This window comes from Lepisma saccharinum, chromosome 7 (assembly GCF_977018435.1).
Source record: "Lepisma saccharinum chromosome 7, izLepSacc3.1, whole genome shotgun sequence".
NCBI lineage: Eukaryota > Metazoa > Arthropoda > Insecta > Zygentoma > Lepismatidae > Lepisma > Lepisma saccharinum.
The window spans coordinates 21,186,596-21,203,637 of record NC_139235.1 but is presented as its reverse complement, the minus strand read 5'-3'; the positions used below and the strand labels follow the sequence as shown (position 1 = coordinate 21,203,637).

The window sequence follows — 17,042 nt, the reverse complement described above, 5'->3', positions numbered from 1 at the left end:
TGTTGAGTGTCACTTGCTTTGCATGTACGGGCCTCCATCGGAATACACAGGTCCTCATTAGGGTTCAAGCAGGTTTCCCTCATAATGTTTCTTTTCCGGTAAGGTTCTGAAGATAAGTTTCTGCATTCATACTGATGGCTTTTGATTTGATTTTAGTTCTTTGGGCGTCGTTTTTCTGCCACTTTTGACTGATCGCGACGATGAGGATTAGTGATAAGATGAAATTGATGAATGGACGCTCACAGAACACCCATGCCGGGATTCGAACCTGGGATCCCCGGTGTCGTAGCGCGGTGTGCTAACTACTCCGCCACAGAGGTCGGCACACAGAAAGAAAGTGGGTGGGAGGATGTGATTTCGTTCAGCAGGTACAATTCCAGCAAACGTACTTAGCGAAACACATGTAAAGGCCCCATGGTGATGGTTGACCGTGACTCGAACTGAGAACCATTGCAGACGAATACATGAATGATATGATTTATTTTATTTCTCATTTCTGCCAATCACAAACGTATGTGGAAAATACAAGTGAAATACAAATACAGTGAAGTGAATAAGTGAATAAGTGCCTAGCAACACATGAAAACATGAATATGGAAACTCCATAGCATACACGAGATGGCACTTACGTTATAGGAAATTCTTCTTTGTCTTCTACTTAATGAAGACAGACAAAGTTTTAAAGAATTTAAACAGTTTAATTGACTTTTGCGATGCACTATACTTTTCTCTATAATATGAGATACTTTCGGTAAACATCACTTTCGACGATACCGTATATATAATACTGTCACAGCATTCTTTTATATTTTTCTCAACAACCAAAACTTAACGTAATTACTTTACTACATCCATGTTCGTCAATATGTTGGACGTCATCACAAGTACATTATAAATAACCATGTTAATTATGTATGATGTCTAAAATAGACAACATGTCACGGTTTCGGAACCCAAAGCGTGGTCATATAGTCGTAACAGCGACGATGGGACTCGTCGCAACCAACGAAATGATGATTCGCAGGTCCCGGCCATGACAGAGCTGTTACGCGGTTTAGTATTGGTCATAATCTTCTTAAAAGAACCTGTTCTGCTCAAAAAGTAGTATTTTGTAATTTTTTTAACCTGTTACTCGGGGTGAGGTTTAAAAAAAAGTGAAAAACGGATTAAAAAACTATGTAATGTCATTTCACTTCGTTATGAGTCACAATTCTTTGTTACGACGCAAGGGAGAAAAGAAGTGTCCTGTAAGGGTATACTTCGAGCATTACACGCGCGTATTTCCGTGTCTATATCTCCGTAAATGACGAAGGCGAAAATACTGAAGTTCTTCATTACTTACGGAACACAGATGACGTGGATAGGGTTGGGGGAATTCTTCGCCTTCCAGCGCTGGAAATCTTTTCCAGTGGCTCCATTCATTTCCAGGGCGAATCAGGGACGTGTTATGCTCGTCCATAAACTTCTTGAATGGGAGTTCCGTCCCCTCTGTTCATTTCGTCGTATGGCTTCGTAATGGGACTAATTCTTCCGGAAGGTTACTGGGATGCACGCGGTTAAATTTCGCACGGGGGAAGGGCGTTTCGTCCATCACGAGGTTTACAAGTGTCAAAAAATATGTGTAGATACGTACCGAAGAACGTAGGAGTTCTCCTTTCCTTTCTATCAGAAGACATTTGTCCAATCTCTGCCACTGCTGCCCAATCTCTGCTACTTCTGTTCCGTCTCTGCCACTGCTGCCCAATCTCTGCAACTGCTGCCCAATCTCTGCCAGTGCTGCCCAATCTCTGCCACTGCTGCCCAGTCGCTGCCACTGCTGCCCAATCTCTGCCACTGCTGCCCAATCTCTGCCACTGCTGCCCAGTCGCTGCCACTGCTGCCCAGTCGCTGCCACTGCTGCCCAATCTCTGCCACTGCTGCCCAATCTCTGCCAGTGCTGCCCAATCTCTGCCAGTGCTGCCCAGTCGCTGCCACTGCTGCTCAGTCTCTGCCGCTGCTGCCCAATCTCTGCCATTGCAGCTTAGTCTCTGCCGCTGCTGCCCAGTTTCTGCCACTGCTGCTCAGTCTCTGCCGCTGCTGCCCAATCTCTGCCAGTGCTGCCCAGTCGCTGCAACTGCTGCTCAGTCGCTGCAACTGCTGCTCAGTCGCTGCAACTGCTGCTCAGTCTCTGCCGCTGCTGCCCAATCTCTGCCATTGCAGCTTAGTCTCTGCCGCTGCTGCCCAGTCTCTGCCACTGCTGCCCAATCTCTGCCATTGCAGCTTAGTCTCTGCCGCTGCTACCCAGTCTCTGCCACTGCTGCCCAATTTCTGCCACTGCTGCCTAGTCTCTGCCGCTGCTGCCCAGTCTCTGCCACTGCTGCCCAATCTCTGCCATTGCAGCTTAGTCTCTGCCGCTGCTGCCCAGTCTCTGCCACTGCTGCCCAATTTCTGCCACTGCTGCCTAGTCTCTGCCGCTGCTGCCCAGTCTCTGCCACTGCTGCCCAATCTCTGCCATTGCAGCTTAGTCTCTGCCGCTGCTGGCCAACCTCTGTTACTGCTGCTGTTACTGCTTCTGCTGCCACATAATTTTTACTACTGCTGTCCAGTCTCTGTTGCTGGTGCTCAGTCTTTCTTACTGCGGCTCAATACCTCCTAATTCTGCCCAGTCTGCTACTGCTGCCAAATCTCTGCTACTGCTAACTAGTCTCTGCTACTCCTGCTCAATATCTTGTATAGTTGCCAAATATCATCTACTGCTGCTCAATGTCTGTCCAGACACACTACACTAACTAACTAACTGTCTAACCTTGTTAAACCCGAAGGTTCATGGCTGCAGCAACACAGGCCTTCCATCTGTCCCTATCCTGAGCAAGATCTATATACTCCCTACCGATTTCCTTTAGGTCCATCTCAACGTAATCCCTCCATCTTCGTTTTGGCCTTCCTACAGGTCTCTTACCATCAGATTTCACAAACACATTAGATTAGATTAGACACACTACACAGTAGAATATGCGAGAAGTAAATATAGGTCAGAAACAAAAACTGAACTACATAGTAATGCATGTGAGTAAATGTGTGTGGGCTGTAAAATGCGAGTGTGGTTGCAAAGGATACACAGACGGTTACAAGAACACGCAGAGAGTAGTTACTGCAAATATGCAATAAACCACTTTTCCTTTTTTAACAGTTTCCCCTCCCTCTTTTTTATTTATTTGTCTGCAATATCCTTGAACCAGACACCATTTCACCTTGCAACTTACCATTCCTCCTCTTCTGGTTGTCGTTGGTCAGCATTCCTCGGATACCTTTCGTTTTTTTTTATTGCTTTATATTTTTTATGGCATTCGAATTGGTAGATTTTTCCATTTGTCTGTCTCCGGTTCTCCAAATTAAAAGGCACCCAATTTACCCCGTTTGACTACCACAATCTTTTATCTATATGTTGCAACGGAGGTCGAGAACGAACGCCCTGTTGCCTCTGGCTAGTTGCCGACAGTGGCAACGATGTGGGTCACGTGATTAGCCAGGGCTATACCTGCATAGATCGGTGTTGTGTGCTTCTGGTATCATAAAATGAAATTGCCCTCTTGATATATTGTCCATTCCTCCAAATCTATCCTGCTGGCCGTTCCCAGGTCTGTGGCTCTGGAGGAAAAAGGATTCCTTTTTCAAGACTGCTCTCAGGTTGTTTCTTCCAGCAGATGTGTGAAATTATCGACCAACACACTATCACAAAAAATCTGCTAAGAGCAAATGTACGCAAGTTTTGCCTGAGGAACTTTTACGAAAATTCTGCAAGCAGCAGATGGGTGAAAATGTTGAGAAATTTTAACCACCAGAAGCAGATGTGTGGAAAATATTCATTGGGAGACTTTCACAAAAATTCTGCTATAAGCGGATGTGTGAATTCGTTAACTGACAAATTTTAACAAAAAATCTAGCAGAAGCACACTGTAAAATGCTGACTTAAGAAGTGACTGTCTATTTCCGCAGTCATCAAACTACCGTTTTTCAAGTATTAAACGGCCTTTTCATAGTTAACCTAATGAATGTAATTTTAATGATTCATTGTCAAAATATATCTATCATGAACGCAATTACAATTATTGTTTATCTTTAGGCATGATAAAATATTCTAATAAATAATTTAAAAAAATATTCTAGCTGTTTTTAATATTGTACATTTTATGGCAGCTATACAGATCTGTGAAAATGTTGATTGAAGAGCTTTCACAAAAATTCTGCTACAAGCAGATGTGTGAAAATGTTTGAGAAATTTTTACAAATTCTGCAAGCAGCAGATTCAGATCCACAAACTTATACCAGAATTGTGTGGATAGCAAATGCTGATTGAGGAAAATTTTCACAATAAAATACTGCAAGTCGTTGACGTATTGCCATAGACGAATACAAATGGAAGGAAGTTTACTTTGCAAGGGTATTAATTAGAGTCTCCTTCTGGATACAAAAGATATATGGTTGGGCGTTGAATTTGATTACGAGGCGATTGTTTTTGTCATTGAACTGACAAATTTTAATAGCTTGGAAAGACTTCCTGTAATGTCACTTCTTTTACATAACATCTTGAAGCTACTTGAAATGTTTTAACCCGGTCCAATGGCAAGCTAGTAAGATATTTGAATGCATTATAAAGTTGGTCATCATAATTGTGAAGTAGGGTTAAAAGAAAGTGATTTATAAATTCGTTTTTCAAATTTCATTGATTCAAGTAAGGATTTAAGTAAGCCCAGCACTATAACCCCCCATTTAACATATTTTATTTTCTATATATTATTATTATTGTTAGTAGTATGTTTAAATTAATGCATGCATATGTGCTTCATTAATTGTCAGTATCTTTGTGATCAGTTGTGAGTGTTGTTAAAAGTCTTATCGTTTTTGAATTTGGAATGAATTAAGCAAAGCAAAATCTACAACTTTTCTGAGAGGTTCTGGAAATAATAATCCTCATCATGTCCTTTGTCTTTAATGCTTCCAGGGGAGCGTCATTACCCATATTGTAAGTACCAGTGGCCAAAGCATTTGTATTGAAAAATTGAATGTGTATTTATTATTATTTTTAACATCCAAATCTTCATAATTCAACTATTATGTTGCATATCATTAACACTACAAAGTTTCATTTTCGTGAACAGAATCGTTCCAGAAAATTTTAATTAAATGATTTCAAATGCATTTGAATTTGTTTAGGATAATGATTAGAGGATGTGATATTAGAATATCCATTATCAACGTACAAAGTATTTTGCTTTATCTTTCCGGATTCATTTATTTACTCAAAAATGTTTTGTGTGACAGAAATATTTTTTTTTTAAAATGAAATAATATGAGCTTTAAAATGTTCGTTTCAAATCAGTAAATTAATGGTAAAATAACTTGTCCACTTACTACTAAGCATTACGAAGCTTACACTTTTTTTCAAGACGTTACCTTCGCTAGGAATCATAAAACATGTGAAAAAATACCAGAGATGTATGAGAATATACATGTCAATTGTTGATTAGGCAATTTTATGAAAATTACTGGGTGAGAAAACGTTTACGCAAATTGTTCTAGCACCATAAATTGTGAGTTATTGTTGGGTAACAAATGTCAATAGTAGCAAATCTGAGAAATTGTTTCAATAACGAAATAGCCCTGTACACGAAATGAAGTAATCGTTGAATAACATTACAACAAATGCTGTGACAAATCATGAGACATTGACAATTTCAAAAGCAGTTCTTGTATATTTTTGAAATTGAGTTTAAATGTTGTAATAATGAAGTTGTGTTTTTGCGATTAGAGTAGACTATTTTTCATATTCCATTGTCATTGATTATAAAAATAGTATTTGTATAACTTTAATGGAACCGCTTGGAGCAAAAGTGAACCGATAATTTAACATCATTAATAGCATTGGAAGAAAATATTTTATGGACAAATTGCGCATTTTGCACGGTTTCCTTAAATTCCCAACTACCTATATTCAGATTTTTTTAAAGATACGATAATAGCATTAGATATATATTTGTTACAATGAATATATATTAATGTAAATGTGTGAATTCAGTACTCATTGCGAATACTGAGAGAATTAAAGATTGCTTGTAACTTAAGGTTAATTTTGCACGAAGCGGTTCTTATTCATTATTGAACGCTACTAACATAGATAAGTATAATCGTTCCCACACCTATCCTAGCAACCGAACCAAACTGCCTATCCATGTTCCACCCCAATAAAGCCCTTTTCTGATGCGAATGACAAAGCTCATCATTGGCTAATAGGCAACCACTGTTACAGCGAAGATGCTATGATTGCCTACTTCCATGTTGGCTAAAATTGCATCCGAATTCAAATTGTACCAAGCTATAGGTATTTGCGCTTATGCTAACATTACCCCATCATAATAATTATTGATGCATATCATTTGTGAAATTAGCGGTTGAAATTAAGAACATGCAGTCGCACAGTAAATATTGAATGAGTGCGATGTAGAGAGAGACACCTCGATTTTAAATGGTTCGAGTTACGGCTTAAGCGTGGGTGTTCTTTGTGAATGTCCCTTCATCAATTTTATCATATCATCATTCATCCTTATCTTCACGATTAATCAAAAATGGGAGAAAGCGAAGTAAAATTAATAAAATCAATCAATTAAATGCTCTCGCTGACCTCTGGACTTCCTCACTGTCGCTTTGTAGTTAAGAGATCCCAGGTTTGATACCCGGTGAAGCCACACAGAGAAGTTGTTCAGATCCCACTTTAAACTCTGAGCCCAATCCCGATTAGCCTATTTGACCCCAAAGTGGACGGGAATAATGTTGCAGTGTAAAGCAGAGACAGAAATTCACCAGTGTTATCCTTCAACTATAGGCCACCAGCGAAACATTGGAATATAATGTTGCATATATCTAAGGATAACGATTGCAGTTTTTGCCGCATTTTACTCAATAACTCGGCTAAAAAGATTTTGTATGATTCGACAGTAATAACGATGATACTGGAGACAATACTGGCCGTATATTTTCTGCTAGGTCCTCGTGCAGAGATGTTGCGTGACAGTAAATTATGGGAGGTGGAGGAGTCGATCGTACCTTCGAAACATGTAAAAGTAACAAGTCTTTGTTTTATGTGGGCAAATGCTTTGATCTAAAATTTAGCGATTACATAAACGATAGTCCATCCAGTGGATGTTCCAATGTAAGGATTCTGCTTGATCCATCTCCTCCCACCCTTACAACACCCCAGCAAACAACAAAGTCTAGATAGGTATATGCTCTCTAAGCTCAAATTTACAATTTTGTTTGGTATTTACTAGTCTATTCAACTTGACACCAGGACGTCTAAAAGGAGGTGATTCTCTTCTATAGACTACATCTAAAGCTAAGGCTAAATCTTAAATGACCACCCCGTACGTAGTAGTTTACAAACAAGACCCTTCTACAACGAAACAAAACGAAATTTGATTTCAAAGCACCGACAAAAAAACATCCTTCCCTATAAGTTCTCAACTCCCCACTGTTTCCCCCTAGATTAACCTACTAACACAAGTTTGCTCTAATCCCGAGTAACTCTTTACTATGATGCAGCTCCAGACCGGGCCGGCCGCCGAAGAGGGCCACAGTGGGATTGTCCATCGCCGCCACTCAGATGAACAACCACCACATCAAGCGACACAGGCTGGAGAACGGGGAGTATCCGGGCTACGAGAACGGGCATCTGGGTGGTGAGTACTCTTATTGTAAGTTTGCTTTACTTGAATTTTTTAATCCTATGTTTACTTTATACATATTAATTTAGATAAGTGCATCATACAGTAAACTCTCACTTTGACGTGAGCTGGGGAGAAATTGACTTTTGGGTTGGCAACCCTGCAAGTGAATCTTGGCAGGCGTAAATGTATACAAGGTGTCATTGCGCAACACTGACAATGGTACGTATATATATCTGAATGTAAGAACTCAATCTGACTCAATTCCATTACAGAACACACACCTAAATATGTTAGGCATGCAAGTCTTATTCAAGAGAGTTGTTCATCAATGCCATATGCCTTTGCACATTGCCTTTGAATATGTATAATGCTTACTGCTAGTTATTTAAACACCTAATGATAAGTTTATGTATTATTATCGGAGAAGTGTTTGTACCATACATTTGTTCTACACTCTTGATAGTGATATTTGAATACTGCTGCTGCCTGGCGGAATTTTCAGGAAATATACGATTTCAAATTGATAGTTTGCTGTATGATTCACAGGATATGTTGACTCCCGATATATAAGTACGGTTGATACAATTGATATACTCATCATGATTGTGTTTTCAATGCATGTAAGATTTTATACTTGTTTTTATGTGTGATACAGTGGCGTACGCAAGGGGGGGGTTACCGGGTTTAAACCCCCCCCTTGAGCTTTTGAAATATTATGGAAAATGCTGTAGAAAAAAATTAAAAATGGCTAATTCATCACAGTCAAAGATCTGCGACAGTAATAATAATAATAATAATAGTAATTTGAATTATTATTCCCATGGAGCATGAAGAAAAACACAACATTCCAAACACAATCTAAGCGGCCGCAAAGTTCAATTTTGCAATTTTTTTTTGCAAAAAGTCGCGCAGTGACTTTCGCGAGAATTGTGAAAATTCCTTGCTTCGTCCTTATTGCAAACGTTCTTCCCGGTACTGATTTCACATCCCCTTGTGAACTCTCAAGTGATGCTGAGTCTACATCCACATCATTAAATAATGTTGAAGAAGTGCTTTGTGAATCACCTACAAGTGATAAATGTGTTGGAATGTCTATAAACTTACTTTTCAACGAAAACATAGACTCAGTGGAATTTAGCAACATGTATTCTCGCGCTTCATCATCATCCTGGGCGAGTTCCATAGGTAAAGGTAATGTAAATTCCCCCGTGCATATAGCAACGTGCCATGGTGGGCCCCAAAGATTCTCGATCTCGAAATATTTTGCAGGTGATGTGATCAGCACCATGCTCCGGCAGCCTTCATCCCCCAAGGTTGCTCTCAGGTACCCATTGCTATGAGGCTGGGTGCGGAGACAAGGCTGGATAAATTCCAACCAATTCCGGGAATCGAACCCGGATATCCCACGAGGTTGTCAGATTAGACCACTGCGGCTCCTTGAATGAGTTTCATATTTCGATTATTTCAATAAATTTAATATATTTGCTTGTTTTTATGGATTTTCTTCACACTTAAAATGTCTCACTTATCATATACAAATAACGTTGACTAGACAATTATTTTGAAACAAAAGAAATGTAATTTTGTTCTATTTCTTTCATAAATAGCAGCTGCATTAGTATTAATTATTAGTAGTAATTAAACTAATTAATTAATTAATTATAAAAATATTAATTTATTAATTATTATTATTAATTAAAGTATAATAAAACAATGGTAATGTGAATTTGTAGAATGTTTTCGAAATAACACCCCCCTTGATGAAATCCTGCGTACGCTACTGGTGTGATATACCCTATTTTACCCGAAGGTAGTAGGGTAATTTTATATTCTTTAAATCCTGACGGTAAATTGATTTAGTTGGCTCAGGAAAATCAGTACAGATGGAAAAAAATGATAAATGTAAACATGCTTAAGTACATGAAGGGCAAGGAAGGTTTCACATTATCTACACAGTTTAGTTCAGTAAGTACGGTATATTGAGAGTTGGTATCTATTGCAAACGTATGAAATTCATTGTTCCACAAAGCATCCTTCAGCTAACGTAAAATAAATATAGTGCATGGGGCTAATATCAGTAGTTATGGGACATTTAATCAGGGAGATATCAGATGTCGTCAAATTTGTTGCCTGAACATTATAGGGCTGCCAGACGTAGGTGAATGTCCGAAATATAGTGAGGCATATCGAATGGCTCAAAGCGTCAGTTGTGTGACACCAAAAAATTGTGATATATTCCCAGTCGCTGAGAGGGTCAGTTTTGTGTGAAATAAGAAATCTGGGTAATACGAAGGCTACTGGAAAAGTTTCTGCAATCAATATGAAAAATACGTGGAATTCTGGGAATGGCTTTATTGTTTTTCAAAGTATTCACCCTTAAGATCGATACACTTTTGCATACGCTCAAACCAATTTTGAATGCATTTTTTTTCACTCTGAAGCTGATACCTCAGAAACCGCTGTTCGAAATGCGTCAACAGCTGCTTCAGGCGACACAAATCGCTTACCACGCATCTTATTTTTCATGTGTGGGAACAAAAAGAAGTCATTAGGTGATAAATCAGGTGAGTACGGACAATGAGTCATTAATTCGACATTTTTACTGGACAAAAAATTAACAGTTTGGTGTGCTTAGTGGGAACTGGCGTTGTCGTGGTGAGAATAATGCGACGATTTGGGTTTGTTTTGATGACCTCTGGCAAACAAATTGTTGTATACCACTCAGCATTTACATTCCTTCGATCTTCTAAACCTATTGTTGTCACATGTCCGGTATAAGCGAAGAAACAAGCAATCATTTGCTTGGCAGCACTCCTCGAACGAACAACTTTTGTTGGTTTCGGCTCACTTTGAAACATACAAACAGTGGATTGCTGTTTAGTTTCGGGTTCGTATGAATAGATCCAAGTTTCGTCCCCTGTAGCGATGTAGTACACCAAATCTGAGTTGCCTCTGTTGAATTTTGTTAGCATTTCTTTACACCAATTTACACGAGCCTGTTTTTGAGCTACGGTCAAGTTGTGTGGGATCCAACGGCTTGAAAGTTTCCATACGTTCAGACGACCATCCAAAATCGTATGTATTGCTTGCATGTCAATGTTCAAGGATGCCTGAATCTCAGGGTATGTCACATGCCGATCTCTCTCAATCATTTCACGCACAGCATCAACATTACTGGCAACAACAGACGTGGATGGACGACCTTTACGAAATTCATCACTGAGAAATGTGCGACCATGCTGGAATTCGGAAAACCAATTGTACACAGTCCTATTGGATGGTGCTTCATCCCCAAAAGCCAAATGAAGTCACTCAATGCATTGTTTCGGTCTTAAACTACATTTGAAATCATAAAAAATCATTGCCCGAAAGTGTTCACGAGAGATTTCAATTTCTTACACGAAACTACTACTTCAAACTGCTGTGAAAAATAAACGAATAGACTTAAACAAACAATCGAAGATAATTTAAACATAAGAAAGGTCTATTCTTCCGATTTTTATAATAGTGGAACACTAGCGCCACTGTTGGTGGTAGTTTGCAGAATTTTTTTCCAGCAGCCCTATTATCCCAAGTGGCTCAGTGTCAGTTGTGTGCGACATAAGAAATCAGGGAAATATCCCAGCTGACTCAGTGTCAGTTAAGTGCGACATAAGAAATCAGGGAAATATCCCAGGTGACTCAGAGTGTCAGTGGTGTGCGAAATAAGAAATCAGGGAAATATCCCAGGTGACTCAGAGTGTCAGTTGTGTGCGACATAAGAAATCAGGGAAATATCCCAGGTGACTCAGAGTGTCAGTTGTGTGCGACATAAAAATCAGGGAAATATCTCAAGTGGCTCAGAATATCAGTTGTATGTGGGAACGAAAACATATTTAAACTGAGTCTTGCGGTAGGAGCTTTGCAGAAAACAAGAAAGGAAATAGACGGCGATGAAATGTTAGGCATGGCGATGAACTATTCATATCCTTCCTACCCCCTCAGACACAACCTAACCAATGTAGAAACGAAGTCAAATATTGAATTTACAAGTTACACACAAGAAGTCTTTTGGCAGTCCAAAAGAGAGGTGGAAATATATGGATGTGAACACAACAAACATTACCGGAACGGAGGAATAATAATAGCATGTCACGACATCTATACTGGGAAGAAGAAAGCTTGGGGCGATACAAGAAGACCGAGAAAACAAATCGATGACTTTTGTTACAAGCGTGTCAGCACAGAATAAGGTGAAACGAGGAGAAGGGATAACAGTGAGGGAGGTAAGAAGGAAGAAACAATCAATCAGCAAGTAGATGAAAAAAATCTCCTTTGCAGGAGGTTTTGTGTTTGCTAAAACGTCCGCCGTGGATTGTTCATAGCTGAAACATACCTCAGCGCCATCTCTCGCTGTTCTTATCCAAACACTATAGATCTCGCGTTTCTTTTCTCAAAAAGAGGGATGAGGAGGGGAATCGTTCTGCTGAAGGAACGGGCCCCGTGTTTCCATATTGATTTTCACGTCATGCCCGCATCTTTGTGTTCTCTTTTTTCACGAAGTTCGCGAAGATGATCGTGCGGGGAAGATGTGCCTTCAGCTGGGAATGTTTGTTTGTTTGTCTACGCTTCAAATTCTGCACGTCAAGTGTTTCTTTGTTGATTGTTTCTCGGTTTGCTAAGCGTCCGAAGACAAAACGATGACGGACGCACGTATTGCTTCTAGTGACTTTTTCAGAACGCATCTTTGCGTCTCTTTAATTGGCGTTCCCTGATTAGGAATAGCCGAGACGAGACGCCTCCTGAATGAGGCCGCTCTCGTCTCGTGTTCAAAATGGCTGTCTCGATCTGTGTAGTCTCGAGTTGTAAACGTATGTCTCGTTCTCGTCCTTGTCTCGAAATAATATTATCAACAACGTACCAACCGCGCAAACTTGCATTGGAAGTAGTGTTGTCCTCGAGACGAGAAGACACTTTGTTCAATCTTGTCTCGTGAAAATGCCGTCTCGTCTAGCAAATATTTGCTTGTCTCGTCTCGTGAGCAGTGGCGCAACCACAAGGGGAGCAGGGGGGCATTGCCCCCCCACAACCCTGGACGGGAATGAGTTCTAGGTGGGGGGGACAAGGGGGGCGAACATTGACGGCAGGGGACAATTACCGCCCACAACTTCAAATTTTGTGCAAATAAAAAAAACTTTTCGTAAAATTTTCTTGCTCGCTTCGTTTGTAGTTCCTGCTTTCCTTAGTTTTTTCAAGTTCAGAACCGTCCCTAGGGGGCGGCAGGAGTCGGCCCTGGGCGCCGAACGATCTAAAGGAAAAACTAAATATGCTGACCAAGGCAGTAATTTATTTTATTAAAACATAACTAAACGTAACGTTTCAACCTTCTAGCAAGGTCTTCTTCAGCCTCTGCACCAAGTACAAATGTAACAAGATACAAAAACAGGACATTATATATATATACACAAACATTACTCCCTCCAGACTATTAGAAAGTTGTACTGGAACTTTCTAGCAGGTGGCTTTCCCTGGTCAACTGTACTTTCACCTAAAAGGCTAAATATATTTACTTCCATATAGAATGTGGTTGGACTTTTTATCTCACGCTCTTTTTCCTTCATTTTTCCTTCCTTCTCCTCTCCTCTTTCTCTCTTGTCCTTTTCACTCTTTCTAACACCTTCTTCCATTCTTTGTTTAACTTCAGTCCCCCATTCCAGTTCATTGTGTCTTCTTCACCTTTCTTCTCTATTTGCTTGGTCTCCTTCCATTTTCTCACTAGCATTCTCTTCTCCCTTCCTATTTGCCTAGCCTCATCCCACTCTATGTCATGCCCTGTTTCTCTCGTGTGTTTAAATATCGCATTTCTCTCTCTCTTAAGTCATCTACATCATCCCTATTAGGTTGACACAACATCTTCGCAAATCAGCTAAAAGTGGCACAAAAAGCGAAGTAAAATGAAGCAAATCGATAATAACAATAGCAATAATAATGTTATAATAATAACTATTATTATTAAAATTATTATTATTATTATTGGTACATTTATCCTGATACTTGCCTCCCCCCCGACAAAAATTCGTGGTTGCGCCTCTGCTCGTGAGCAATACTAGTTTGAAAGTTCGTTTCGAAGCTACAAACCCTTGAGAAACGTATTTCTACTTTGAAAATCCTACTTGCTTTACTGACACTGATGGCTAATTGCAACGATGTGAGGATGAACAAACACTCACAAGGAAAACCCATGCCCAGGCTGGGACTCGAACCCGGTAACTCGTCCCGTTCGGTCAAGTCACCAAGTGTTAGGTCTCTTTGTCGTCTCGGTCTTGATACCATTCCTATTCCCATTAAAACGAGATCGAGACGTTTCTCGGTAGCACCTTTACTCCTGATTCTTTCATAGAAACTCATGCTGAAATAGTCACCAACTTGTTAGTCTAGATTTGTTTTTGTTTCTTTGCATTCACAGTGCTTTTCTTCACTCTTCCTTTTCGCAATTTTTTTACTGGCATATGAACAGTTAGACAATTTTGGGATTTTTTTTCCTAATTGCTGACATGGTTGAGATCGAGAAGGTGTGGGGCCCATACTGCTATTTTGGAGACAAAAGTAATGCCTGTCCTTTTTCCACGTATTCTCATCGCTGACTAGAAATTTATAGGAGGGTAGTTTCTTTCTAGGAATTGCTGGGGGCTTGCAAACGAGTGCATGTTCTCTTAATGCCTCATTACCTCTTCTAATCTCCTTACACCAACCTCCACCACCCTCACCTCTTCACTAAAGTAGAATCGACACTCAACTCAAATATTATCAAAGCACGACTACTATTTCTTCTGTAATTCTACTAAAAGACACTCTATAGCCTGTGTGATAGATGTTTGAGATAATTTTCGGTACCTGGCAACACTGCTTATACCGCTTCGGGGGAAAAAAGCTAAGAGGGGGAAGATGGAAACTATAATCTTCTCTTTAGTGGACCCCAAAACATTTTACACGCCTTTCCAAATGTGCTCCTGACACTCGTGTCCTTAGGATCCCTTCATCTTCCCTTGGATGACAAATGACAGTCGACCCGCTTAGTCGGAAACGTCATTTCGTTTCTGTTTCCGGAAATCTTGTATTCCTCTCTTCCCCCTTTCCAACCCTCCCAGAAGTCGACTTTCTCTCCGCTGATCCATTTATTTCCTCCCCCCCGGAGTCAAAGCTGTAATAAACTCCTATGTCTCAACTTGGAAGTTAACAGCTGTTGAGATTTTCGAGTTTTTCTATTTCTTTTTCCGAAACCTTTACCGCTTGTCTTGCTTCTTAATGTATTCGACCTGACAGTTCAGTTCATTTGTCAGCTTCAAACTGACCGTGAGCATGGGTGCAGACAGTGTTGGAACAAGCATGATGAAGTGGTGAAGTTATCATGATCCTCTCCCTACATCCTAGAGTTCTACAAATGTATGGTTTATTCACTTGCAGTTCTTCATGTCTAGTTGATTCCTAAGCGCCTGTCGACTTTTCTTGGACATTCTTGCAAAACGGTCCCAACTACTGACATTCACAAGTCAGCTATGAAATTCAACAGGATTTTCATTTCCGTTACTTTGTACTTGCTGACAGTTGACGAGTACCATTTCGAAATCTTTTGAATATCCTTGCTGAAAGTTCTAGATGTCGATGAGTACCCTTTCGAAATCTTTTGAATATCCTTGCTGAAAGTTCTAGATGTCGATGAGTACCCTTTAGAAATCTTTTGAATATCCTTGCTGAAAGTTCTAGATGTCGATGAGTACTCTTTCGAAATCTTTTGAATATCTTAGCTGAAAGTTCTAGATATCGATGAGTACCCTCTCGAAATCTTTTGAATATCCTTGCTGAAAGTTCTAAATGTCGATGAGTACTCTTTCGAAATCTTTTGAATATCTTTGCTGAAAGTTCTAGATGTTGATGAGTACTCTTTCGAAATCTTTTGAATATCCTTATTGAAAGTTCCAGATGTCGGTGAGTACTCTTTCGAAATCTTTTGAATATCCTTGCTGAAAGTTCTAGACGTCGATGAGCACTCTTTACAAATCTTTTGAATATCCTTGCTGAAAGTTCTCTAGATGTCGATTAGTACCCTTTCGAAATCTTTTGAATATCCTTGTTGAAAGTTCTAGATGTCGATGAGTACCTTTTCGAAACCTTTTGAATATCCTTAAATTTTCGGGGCGAATAGGCAAAAGACGAACTGCAATAACGCGTAAATATTCTAAATTTAGTACGCAATAAGCCCAGCATCCTTGCTTGAGGCGATTTCACGAAAATCCTTCCACTTTAGCATCCAGAGAAGACACGTAGTTCGAAGCAGATTTGCCAAATTTAGCTCTTCACGTTAAACATTTGCTACTTAGTTTGCTGAAGTAACTGTAAAAGAAACTATATACAATGTTACGGATAGAATTCCTGAAAAAATTACTTGGTTGTAACTAGTTACTTGAATACACTGAACTATCATTTAGGATACCGGAGATATTGATCGGTTACTATAGACAGAAACACACACTAATGCTTTGTTTGTTTTGCACCTCACGAATGTGTCACAATCTTTGCGGATAGCTTCCCTAAAAATCTGCAAGAAGAAACTCCCATGCGGTTCTGGCAACACTGAGAATGACAGCACAAGGGCGCGAAGATAAAAAGACTGATGTCTCCGCGCCGGGGAGGGGAAAGGAAAGAACTATTACAAGGTTGATTCGTGAGGTATTTAGGGACTTGTCAGTAAGAGTTGCAAACATATATCATTTTGACTCTTCTTTCTTTCGAGGTCCCCCCCCCACCACACCCGTCCACTCCCACTTCATTCAGACGATCAGGCGTTACGACTCAACTGACCATTTTGACAAGCCTCGAGGAAAAATAAAAATAGACAAGGGGGATTTAAAGGAAAAGAAAGAAAGATTAATAAATGGTGATACGGACAAAACAGTATAATGCCAGATGAACGTGTAATGGAATTTTGATGAAGCTTCTGCTTTAATGTACCGATAGGCTGTTCTTGGTTTGGACGACAAAAAAAGGAAATGTTTGATAATCGCTTTTGTTTCTTTACAGTGCCACTCTTTTTTCGCCCTTGCACTTTCTGTTTCAGCTGCGAGTGCGATTTTTATGAACGCGTCGGCTCCTGTTGCTTTGCGTCAGTCAACTTTTTCGTCTTCTCAAGATGGTGGCGATTGTGGCTCGTTTTGACAGTGACGAATTCGCGCGGTAATGGCAGAAAAAAACTTGTTGTTCTTAGCTTCGTTTAAGTAAGATTACAACTCTCAATTCTAGGGCTTTTCATTAAAAGATTTTCTTCTTAATTGTCAGCTGTCAGAAATACATATTCAACTGTGAAAC

The 17,042-nt window shown here is 39.8% G+C and overlaps 1 protein-coding gene across 4 annotated transcripts in view; it reads left to right on the top strand.

The window, feature by feature from the left end:
- dac (dachshund family transcription factor) overlaps positions 1 to 17,042 on the top strand; it is a 459,147-nt gene that overhangs the window by 177,215 nt on the left and 264,890 nt on the right. For 2 of the 4 annotated variants that reach the window (XM_083125063.1, XM_083125062.1), the window contains exon 2: positions 7,576 to 7,727. In XM_083125063.1, coding sequence (XP_082981189.1) covers positions 7,576 to 7,727 — 152 coding nt within the window. The remainder of the gene's footprint in view (positions 1 to 7,575; positions 7,728 to 17,042) is intronic. The other 2 variants (XM_083125064.1, XM_083125065.1) reach the window with 2 other exon arrangements.